An 11,450-nucleotide genomic window follows, 5' to 3' on the forward strand; every position below is an offset into this window, starting at 1 on the left:
ATTCGAGTTACCAGGGTTCTGATGTTGATCGTATCAATCTTCTAAAATGCTTAAAAAACTTAAAAACCCACTACTTATAAAATTTTCCGGGGCAAGATCCCCGGTTTGAGCCCCCCAAATATTTTTTGTAAGTCGGCATCCCTGTGTATCAATAGTTCTTAAGCACTGTTTTCAACTATTCCTAATTATGTAATAAATCTCCTATTTCTTATTACCAGATCTTAAAACCATTTTATAGTAAATCTTCATAAACTCAAGCCATGGAAACTTTATAATTACCAATGCCATACATGGGCATTACTTTTCCATGCAAGCAACAGCTTCAACTTCTTGTGACCCGTTACGCATCTGCCAAAACTTTTTTTACACTGAAGCCACTCACACGATTTCAAAGTGTCAATACATTCACACTGCCTCTCCAACTACTTCAGCAAACTCGTATTCTACAATAAATTAAGAAGATTTCATTCAAATTTTTCTTAACATCATTAATGGTATAGAAACTACTGTTTTCTTGAGTTGAATATTATATCCCTACATAACTAATAACAAAGTCAATGTTCAAAATGTGGAGCAAAATGTGATAAGTAGCATGAAAATGAACACATGACTGTTATATAAAAAAGAAATTTATTATATACATATACATACACATATCACATTGAGGTATAAAAGTTAAGATCCATTTCATACTTCTACTTATGTGATAGCAGTTGATGCAGGAGGTAATCACCTCTATATTTGACACAATGATTTTTCCAGGCTTCCCTTCCTTTCATCTTTGCCTTCCCCAGGTTCCCACTTATCATTCACTGCAACCACCAGCACTTATTAACGCACATTCTCAAAATTTCTTGAAAAGAAATTTCAACTTGCCTCATCATTGCCTAAAACATAGAAAAATTCCAATGACAATACATAGTTCCCTGTAGCAATGAAAAAATAGGGAACAATAGTCAAATCACAAGGCCATTCACAATAACACTCCTTATGATTATCTATGGTAATGACTAATGATACACTAGACTTATAAATAAAAATTTTATGTAGTATGTATGACTTCACGCATTCATATTGTTTTAAATGGGCCAGCAAATTCATTTCTAATGGAAGCAGCATTGCAACATGTGAGAAATTATTACATATTTATTTTACCACTCCTTATGAAACAGCCTTCAAGATCCCACTTACACAACATAGTAAAACTTCATTGGGAATCAGTAAAACCAAGCTTGGAATAAGATATTATTGAACCAATATTGATTAAGATATTACTATGGGTAGTTCCATAATGAAGTGTATTCATAACATACACATATTTTCTAAAATCTTTTTTTTGCAATAAACAGTGTTATCTTAAGAGTAATTACAGCCATAAAGATATGTTTATGAAATCTAAGACCTAAAGCAGAATGTCAACTGGTGGCTCAATTTTGAATTCCCACATGTCTCCATATATTCCTGGATGATTGTTGCCAAATTCCTGGGCACATATCAACTTGTGCAGAAAGGAAATGTCAAATACTAGAAGGGTGTGACTAAAATTTTATGATATGTGTAATCTTTTGATTTAGTTGTTTAACATTTTTCATCCCATGGTTAAACTTACAACTGATTGGTGCACTAAGATAGAGGATTAAATTGATGTAGAAAGCTTTTACCCACTGATGCTGCAAATGTAGCAGGCAAAAATGATTGGCAGCGACAACAACAACAACATTGTCAAAGAATAATACCACATCATAAAATGTGGGTAAATAAACAAGAATTGCTATGAGAAAAAATTTTCTTTCTCCCTCGCGTTGCCATCCTTGATGGATCGCGAACTAACACCTAGTACCAAGAGCCTCGGTATAATTGCCATGAGAATTAAAGAACCTGGATAGCGTAGTGGTCTGCGCAGTGGCCCGGAAAGCCAAAGGTCCGTGGTTCGATTCCCGGTCCAGGGGAATTTTTTCTCATGGCAATTCTTGTATATTTCACCACCGTTCACGCGGCAGGGTTTGAAATATTACACGTGGGTAAATAAGTTTTCAAAAGATAAAAAAATCAAATATACAGCATAGGATATCATTTTAGTGAATGATTTAGTCAATATATTAATTTACAGAAACCTTTCAATGGGACGAGGTTAGCGCAGATTTAGAATCCCTACAGAAATATTTCATTCCTATTTCCCCATTTTATTCACAGAAATAAACTTAAACCTTTATCATCATCAACAATTCAACAGCTATAAGATTGGTATGATGAAGATCTCCGCTCTACAAGCCTTTTCATATGAAATTCTTCTCTTTTAAATTCTAAAAGACCTGTCCTACAGGTTAGGATAAAAATTAGCAGGACTGAATTTCTGTAGCCCAAACGGAGAGATGGAGGGGAATGGAACCACTTGGGCATGATAGTGGGGAGTCTTCCAAAGAGTCCATTACTTTTACCAGTCACTTGAGGCTGAGCGGATAGTAAGCACATCGATTTCCATGACCCTCTGTTACAAAATGCGGTCGCGACGCAAGATAAAGAAAAATTTTGAGCAGCATTACATCATCAAATTCTGCGTCAAACTCGAGAAAACTGCTACGGAGACCCTTGGAATGATAAGAGATGAGTAAGGAGATGCTGCCACAAGCTCAAACAATTTTGAGTGGCATAAGATGTTCAGGGAAAGGGGAAAGCTCGAAGAAAGAGGCGCAGTGCGAAGCTCGACAGGCAACTTCAAGGATTGATGAAAGTGTGGCCAAATTAACGGCGTGGAGTGGTTCACAAAGATTTTGTAACCTCTCGATAGCATGTGAAGGCAAGTTCTTATGTATGCACGCTTCACAGAATAAGCAAATATGTCCTCCACGTGGAGAAACCAATCAGTGATTGTTGGAAGCTTCACAACGACGATGCAACAAGCCACACCACACTACAAATGAGGGAGATCCTGGCCAAGCACAAGATTAAAACGTTGCCTCACCCCCTATCCTTGCTATCCCTGAAAGGGATGGAAAATAATTATCATGTGATTCAGACTTGAAACTTTGTCTTGTTCTGTCAGTGTCCTTTCAAAGGGCAAAGAAAGGAAAGAATAAGAAATATGGATGAAAATAATTTGGTTGCACAGATACCTCACAAAGATTTGCAAGATTTCTTTCAGAAGAGCATTTCTTGAAATTTAACAGACACTACTGCACATTACCCATACACAGGGTGGAGAAATATTTTGTCCTGAAATATTAACCCTAGATAGCCAATGCTAATAAGAACCAAAATTACAAATGATGTTCGGGTCGAAAACACACCATTTTTAAACTACAGAAACTTTAAGCCAAGCACTTCGATAGGCCACGAGCTTTCTTTGTTTCCGGATCCCTATGAAACATCACAATCTCCAGCAGGCAAAGCATTTAAAGTCATGAGTTGTCCAGAGCCTCCGGCAACAGGGCAAGCTTGCAGCCAGTCAGAGTGCTTGGCTCAAAGTTTCTGTAGTTGAAACATTGTGTGTTTCCCACCCAAAAATCATAAGTAATTTTGGTTCCAATTGGCATCAGCTAATCATCACTCATCAACAATCCTAAGATTGGTTTGATGCAGCTCTGCACTCAATTCTCTTATAAGTTAATCTTTTCACACCTACATATTCCTTTTCTTTCACATCTTTCTTTCATCATCACTGGTAAACAATCTTATGACCATCTATCAGCTATCCGGGGTTAAAATTTTGTGACACAATTATATTCCACCCTGTATATTCCTAATTTTCCAGGGTCGTTTTTATTTCCTGTATAATTCCCACATTTCTTGTGTCAATCGACACCCTCCAAAGGCCCAATCTCATGAAGAATTAAGATGGAATGGTCCTTTTGGCTTTAAGCATTATGATCTATGGCTTCATTGTACTTACAGTCCACCACTGAATACACAATGGCCACATCCCTCTCAGGTTCTTCATCTTCATCACCACATTCCTCTTGTTCTTCCTTCTTTTTTTTTTCTTCTTCATCATCGTCCTCTTCATCTGAACTAATTTCTTTAGCATCTCTGTACTGGGTGAAGCTTCCTCGTTGCAGCTGCTCCGCTAGCCTCGTCATTGACTGGTCAAAGAAAGGTTTTATTGATCACAAATTCAAGTGGTTGATGATTCTTCATTTAAATCACTCCATCAGCTCTTAACAGCAAACAGCATAATGGCAAATTTTCCCTATTATTCATGGGAAATGAGGGGGCAAAATAACTATGAAGGTTTTATTGCCAATCTTACCACTTGTCTATTAGCCAAATTAGAACAGGTTCTATTTTTTGTGCATGCATTCGCACAAGTTGGGTGGTTTATTGGTGCATTTTGGCATTCATTCTCGCATTCATACATTTAGACATTAACACATACCTGATGATGTACCGTGTAAAGAGGCCTTTAGACTTGTACATCACTACTGAATACACAATGATTTTTTTTTCATTTAAAAGTAACTCCATAATAAAGAACAAATGATTTTTAAACACAACTAATTTTTCCAATTCTATCACACACAGCCCCAAGTTTCAAAACCATAAAAATTGCATTATCTGAACCGAGCAGGTATGTATTGATGACATTCATTCCTTTATATAATTCTTACATTCTCCTAGGACATAAGAGATCAAAATTAATGCGTATCACTCCAAAAAATGAAGAAATTGAGTACCTGTTTATTTCTTGCTTCAAGTGTCTTCTCCACTGCTGCTTTCTCCAATGCAATTGACGTCTCAAGGTCTAACAGCACTACCTGGTCATGGACAGGAGGTGGTGGCGTAGCAGCTGTAATTTCCCAGTGTCTAACCCTCCTAACAGAATCTGTCACTGAAGCTCTATCCTCATCATCAATATTATTACCCCCATCTTCCATCCTTCTGGCTTCACTTTTTGCCTCATCAACTTTTCCTGCCTCGGGATTGAAACCATTCACAAGGGAATTCCTTGAACTAGGTCTCGGAAGCACAGATGATCCACCTTCCTCAGGATTTTTGCCATTACTGAGAGAATTTCTCGAACTGGTAGTCTGGAGCAGTGGTGGTACTCCTTTATTTTTTAATGGCCTTTAAGGAAGAGTGATCATCATCCAAAAAAAATATTAAAATTACTAATCAGGGCGGAGATGCCCGTAAGTATGCCTGATTACAGGAAATAAACATGAATATTGACAAGTTGTGCATGTTGACTAATGCATAAATACTATCAACAAATGGAAGTTGACAGTTGAACTGTACTAACTAGAAAATAAAATATAGAACAGAAATTTTCTCAGCATGAAGATAACAGCAAGATTAAACAATTTTACAATATTTTGATTCTGGACATGAAATAGGATCATTTAAAACAAGGATTCTCAATTCTCAAATCACATCGTGTGATAGAAAATTATTCCCTGTCGATTTTATAATATTAATTATATAAGTGATATGGAGAACCAAGAGAGAAAAAAGCAGGCACAAATTAGTCTGAAGAAAGGAAGAGACAAGAGACATGAGAAAGAATACTGTAGGAAAAGAAAATTATGAATAAGAAATTGAAAATGGTTCATTGTCCTGAGAGAGTAGAAGTGAGTAATGAAGGAGAGAAGATAGAAATGAGAAAAACATATGGATGATATATGAGAAAATACATTCCTAGCAACAATGAGAATATTGAATAATTATAGGATGAATGAAAGAAACTGATTGCAAGTACAAACATCAGTGAAAACAGAATAGGTAAATGATGGATAAATGCAGTGCTGAGGAATGATATAAAGCTTTTTTACAGAACATAGGCCAATAAACGACCTCACAATGCCATCATTTTTTATAGATTTTGCTCATGCCTCTGCAAAATGCCCTAAAACAACTTGACCAACAGTAAAAGAGTTGAATGGCAATGGGGATTCTGAACAGCAAATTAATTTTTTGAAGACATTTCAATATAAAATATGACATTTAATACAATCAAATTGGCCTCTGACGACTCATTTGAAACAAATTAGGATGCATAACAATGATGACTACTGAAACTGTTAATCTTTTATGAATGTACACAAGGTAAAATCTCAAACTATTGAACCTCTTTCTTTTGTAAACCTATTGATATAAAAATAATAGAATTTGCATTATTATTATTATCATCATCATATATTGTGGAGTAAACAAAACAAGCTATTTTCAGAACTTTAAAGGCACATACAGTCTTCATATCATAGTTCCTCATAATACATAAATGTTATTTTAGGACTTGGCAATAGTGAAGTTAGTTTTTTAATTGCTCAACAACAGTTGCACATGAATTCAGTTGATTCCCTTTTTGGATGAGTATTTTTAGTGCCATTGCAGCATACATTATGACTATTTTATACTGCCAAACTTATTCAAATATCCATTAACAAATGCCAGTTTGGGTAACCTCTTTATATGAAAGTGAACCTCTCTACATGAAAGTGCCATCAATTTGATCCCTTCAGTTTCAATTTAAAGAGGCTTTACTGCGATACTTCAACAGTTAAATAAGAGTTTCTAATTGCAGTAAAAATCTGACACCACTCATCAGTACAAAGGAAAAAGCACTCACTGTGTAGGTTTGTGAGAATAAGGATTCCACAACAGGGACAACTACAGCCTCTCCACCAGAATACCTTTATATGGTAGTTTACAGGAATGTTTGTTTTTCACACGGGACCACCCCAGACACACACAAATAACCCAAATCAAATCCTTTGCAAGGCAAATGGGACCCCGCAAATGGTACCTGGTTATAACCTGAGGTCCTCCACAGAATTGATGGGACCCTACTATGTATCCCTTTACATAATATATACAAATATGTAATACAATGAATAAATAGTAGGGGAAAATATCCACATATGTTGAAAGGAAAATTTCAAACACCACATATACATGGAACTATAAAGTGTTTCTTTAAAGGAGAAAAAATTTCAAATTGTAAGTGATGTTCATCAATTTATGATTAAGTTAACCATTCATGCAGGTAAGAGCAACTTGATAATAAAGCATTAAAAAAGGCTTAAGTTTTAGCTATGCAGATGGAATTAAAAGAGATCGTGAAGTGATGTGAATTAAATATCCAAATTACATACGTGGATGGATAAAACTTGTCTCAGATGGAAAAACATTAATTAAGGTGAAGAAAACAATACAAGAGAGAGCAGTAGACTGAGAAATCAACTACTGGACATGAGAATCAGAAAGCCATATAGCATAAAGAAGTGGAATACAGATTCAAATTACAACGCAAGGGTTCAGTGGCATTAAAAGAAGCATACTGGGTAAGAATGACAGCAATCAGATCCAGCATCAGTCAAGCTAATCCTCACTTCAAGCATTAACATAACCAATGGACAAAGCTTACCTACAGGGCACAAATTTTTCCTTCATTGGACGGCTATTAACTTCAGCAACCTTTGAGCATAAAGCTATAGCATAAGGATCTTTAACAGCATTGATTTCTTCCATATCCTCTTTTGTTATCAGCTGTTCTGAAGGTTTCATCACCCTGTTGGAATAAGAGCATGAAAACATACATCATTTCATAAAAATAAAGTCAATTGCCATTGCTACAGTATAAGAAAGACTTATCAAATAAATGTGTATTGTCTTTCAAAATATAGAAATTTCCTCAAGTCTCTTTCCAGGACTATCTCTAATGACAACTCAAATGATGACTTAAAAATGATCATCTAAAGCAATTCTATGGATCCTTCCCTCTTGTTCATTTGAGCACACTCTTTTTTCATCATCGACACAAGCCTTTAGTCACACAGATAATAATGCCATGACCATTATAATAGATATTAAAGAAAATTCAAATGATAGAAAAAAACTACGTCAAAAATGACACCATGACCTCAAGCCATCATTTCTGCAGGCTTGAGAAGAAAAGAACCTAAATGGACCCCTTATAGAATGACCAAAAATTAGCTTTATAAATACAAATTCCCACAACTTTAAATTCCATCTGTTACGGAGATATTGATGTGAATAAATCTGAGCAAAGGATTTAATTCTCATGGGCAGCTTGAATTTAACAAAATTCTTTCTTTCCCCTTGCTGTAGGACAAGCAGCGGTAATTTGGCACCCTTGGGGCTCTCAGGGTAATGCAACTAACAAGACCTTTTATATCTTCCAATCCATGAACAGCTGAGGGTAAGAAAGTAAGATGCACAAGTTTTGCAATTTCATTTGCTCAATGAAGCAAACTATATTTTATGAATAAATTGCCATTTTTCATTTCAATATATGTAATACAAAAGTCACAATATAAGGTACAAAAATGTATTTGAGCTTAGTATACTGCCTATTTAACCAAATTCATAATCTTGCGCTGAGAACTAGCCATACCTAATAATGAAGGATCTAAGGTTTTCCCGGTGAATAGACTAGATGAAGAGTTCTAGGGTTTCCAGCCGTGTCCAAGAGTTTTTCAGCACTGACGTTTCGAGGGCAAAGTCTGCCATCGTTTCATTCTCCCTGAAGACGATGGCAGACTTCGCCCTCAAAATGTCGGTGCTGAAAAACTCTTGGACCCAGCTGGAAACCTGAGAACTCTTCCTCCATACCTAATAAACCAAAATACTTATCCAAGTAGGTACTATATTGCTCACATTCATTCAAATTCAAACAAATACTCCATTCTATTAATTCCTCACTTCAAAAGGTGCAAGACTAGTGGGAGGAATAAATTTTTTGTCGTGTCAACCTTGGGAACAAATACATCAAACTATATTCTGCGGCCACGCAAAGTAATTCTATAAAAAATGTATTGCCAAAGATTGAGTTAAAACCTCCAGTTCCAACTTGAGTGATTGGATTAGATTACAAAGATGATGCTGTACATGATAGTAAGAGAAACTGAGTACAGGGAATAATTTTTTCGAGTGCCAAATGCTAAACAGATCACTATCAATGAAAATGGCAACATATAATTCCAGATTCTAAAAATCAGCCAGTATAACATAGTTTGCCATAGGGGAGACACAACTCAAATTTTCAGCCAAGAAAGTTAATATTCTGTTGCATTCCACAAAGTTAATAAGTAAGTCACAACTTTCAAATGATTAAGATGAGTAAACCTGCCCCAGGTGCTGCATCCATACACAGAGCAAGTTTACACATTTTAATTGGGCTGACTGATAATTTTTTTCAGGACTAATGATAATAAATTAACAAACTTCAGAAGGTAGCCAAGAAATTGCTGTGTATTACTGCACACTTTTTGTTTTCATAATTTTTTAAGAAAAAAGATAAGTAATCAAAAAGCTAAACCTGTTTTTGACATAATATAGAATATAGATACTGAAATAGCCACTTCATATTTCAATCCATAATGGAAGATACGAATCATCAATGAGTATGCAATCGAGACATTATACTTAGGCCCATATGGCTGAGCATGCAGCACTTGAATTTGTGGGAATTCGGGTACGTAATTTAATGTGAAGGAAATTACAATTGAATTACAGTATCGATTTATAAGATTTAAGATTAACGCCTATGGCTAAGTGATTGTTATTTGTAATTTATCATAAAATTCATCAACTTTTGTGGATAACACAGTTGTAACTAAAGCTCTTTTCAGGCCAACCTTTCAATCTTAGAAGTTCTTCCATGTGAAGCTAATATTCTCAGGACATTGGTGTCTTCTTCCTCTCTTGAACTTCCTTCGTCAGCATTGGGGTTTCCAGCCGAGTACTTTCCGGTCCATTCTATCTCTTCGACTGGACCATTTATATCAAGTTTCTCGAATAACTCTGTAGTTTTTTCCACTTCTTTTCGACGATTCAACTCTGATTCTAGTCTGCATTTAAACGTTGATATTTTGTCTCCCTTATCTGGTAAGCGCTTGATGAAACTCCTAAAAACAAAACGTCATCAAGATGATCAAAGCAGTATATTTAACCAAGCGCTCAATCAAAAACGTATAATAACAGGCACAAAAGGGACAACATACGTATTTCGAAGAAGCGAATTTTGTCTTTCCAAGAGCTCGATTAACTGCACTTTGGATAATTTTCCTAAATCTTCTATATATCCTTGCTTCTCCTTAGGAGTGACTGGAGGTGCTCCTGGAATGCGTTTAATAATCTTACTTTCAAACATGACCCAGAGTTTTTACCCTGCGCATTAGTGAAAAATACTCAGAACGTAAATATAAACACGACCATCATCTTGAAATTAGAGCGCACAGCTGAATAACGAAATGCCCAATTGCGGTCCAATGGGCGGGTCATGAACGTACACATGGGAGGAATCAAGAACCCTATATAGGGTTCTTGGGAGGAATACCAACTATCAAATTCACCAGTGGCCGTATTCCCTTAATTTTGTATTGACGGCCTTAATACAGGGGACAGACCCATCGGAGATTCATTTACACGCGAGAGCATTAAAATTTTCATTTATCGATTGTGAAGGGGAAATAAAAATATTGGATTTCGCACTAAGCGTCAGTTCGCAAAGGGCAGTCTTCTGCGCGTATATCTATTGAAAAACATTCCCTGCTCAATTATGAGCTCTTTGCAACTAGTCGAACTTCTGCTTCGACATCTTATGACTTTCATTTTTTTCATTCATGTCATGTGTTTTTGAAACTCGACGGTCATTTAATTTATGATGTTTTACCTCAAAGGAAAAATATTTCGCAGAGATCATTTGGAGAAGGGGTTCATTTTGAAAGCATACTGATAAGTCCTTACGGGGAGAGCGTCTGGGTCTTCTATAGAAGTGTGATGTTCACTTTACTGTGAAATGTTAAATAATTTTGATTTTTATAGTTCCTAAAATTTTAGAAAGAAATACTTTAAAGATACAGATATAAAATTATATTAATATTAACATCACCGTGTCCACTAATTCAAGGCTTTGAACTCAAATAATTTTCAGAGTTTTCAAATTACAATAACTTTTCCACACTTTAACCCCTTTCCTGCTGGCGCCTATAAGAGGAAAATGTTTTCCGTGCTACGAGTAGAATAAAAATATTTTAAATCTCTGTGTGGAGCTATTTTTTGGGATGGAGTTACCGGAGTATTCTGCTCCCTTCGATTTGGGACCCAACTCAACTGGGTGCCCTGCAGCCTTTACCCCGGCCACTGGACAAGTCTAGACCCTCTGACCCTATCTTAGCACGAGTCCATGGTCAACTTATTGTGTTACTAGCATTTTTTAAACCAATTATTGCATTTTACTTTCAACAATTAACTTTTCCATAAGAATTACTAAAATATTTGAAGCATTGTGGAATTTTAAGCAGATTTCTAGCTTTGATAACAATGAAGTTAATAAACACAAGATACAAAGACCAGCAGGTAAAAGTAGCAATATACTTTAGACATTCCAATTTCATCTATCCTGATAATCAACCGAAATCAAAAGGATAAATGAGAAATTTATAAGATCTTGTAAGCATTACTATCATTTCAAAATGTGGAGATGGTAGAAA

At 35.7% G+C, this 11,450-nt stretch overlaps 1 protein-coding gene across 1 annotated transcript; it reads right to left on the bottom strand.

Moving 5' to 3' along the window:
• Positions 1–611: 611 nt before the first annotated feature.
• On the bottom strand, positions 612–10,206 carry LOC124157185 (DNA-directed RNA polymerase II subunit GRINL1A-like). Its single transcript, XM_046531718.1, has 6 exons — positions 9,960–10,206; positions 9,594–9,863; positions 7,361–7,504; positions 4,671–5,061; positions 3,890–4,079; positions 612–887 (listed from the first exon to the last, which is right to left on the bottom strand). The coding sequence occupies exons 1-6, from the start codon at positions 10,106–10,108 to the stop codon at positions 868–870; spliced, it is 1,164 nt and encodes a 387-aa protein (XP_046387674.1). The 5' UTR covers positions 10,109–10,206; the 3' UTR covers positions 612–867.
• Between the last annotated feature and the right edge of the window lie 1,244 nt (positions 10,207–11,450).

This window comes from Ischnura elegans, chromosome 4 (assembly GCF_921293095.1).
Source record: "Ischnura elegans chromosome 4, ioIscEleg1.1, whole genome shotgun sequence".
Classification (NCBI taxonomy): domain Eukaryota; kingdom Metazoa; phylum Arthropoda; class Insecta; order Odonata; family Coenagrionidae; genus Ischnura; species Ischnura elegans.

What these genes read in the sequence shown, in the direction of transcription:
- LOC124157185 (XM_046531718.1), bottom strand. Translation starts at nt 10,108, where the DNA reads ATGTTTGAAAGTAAGATTATTAAACGCATTCCAGGAGCACCTCCAGTC. An exon ending in AGAACTTCTAAGATTGAAAG is followed by an intron (nt 7,505 to 9,593) that starts GTTGGCCTGAAA and finishes TTATTCCAACAG; the next exon opens with GGTGATGAAACCTTCAGAAC. An exon ending in TTGAAGCAAGAAATAAACAG is followed by an intron (nt 4,080 to 4,670) that starts GTACTCAATTTC and finishes TTCTTTGACCAG; the next exon opens with TCAATGACGAGGCTAGCGGA.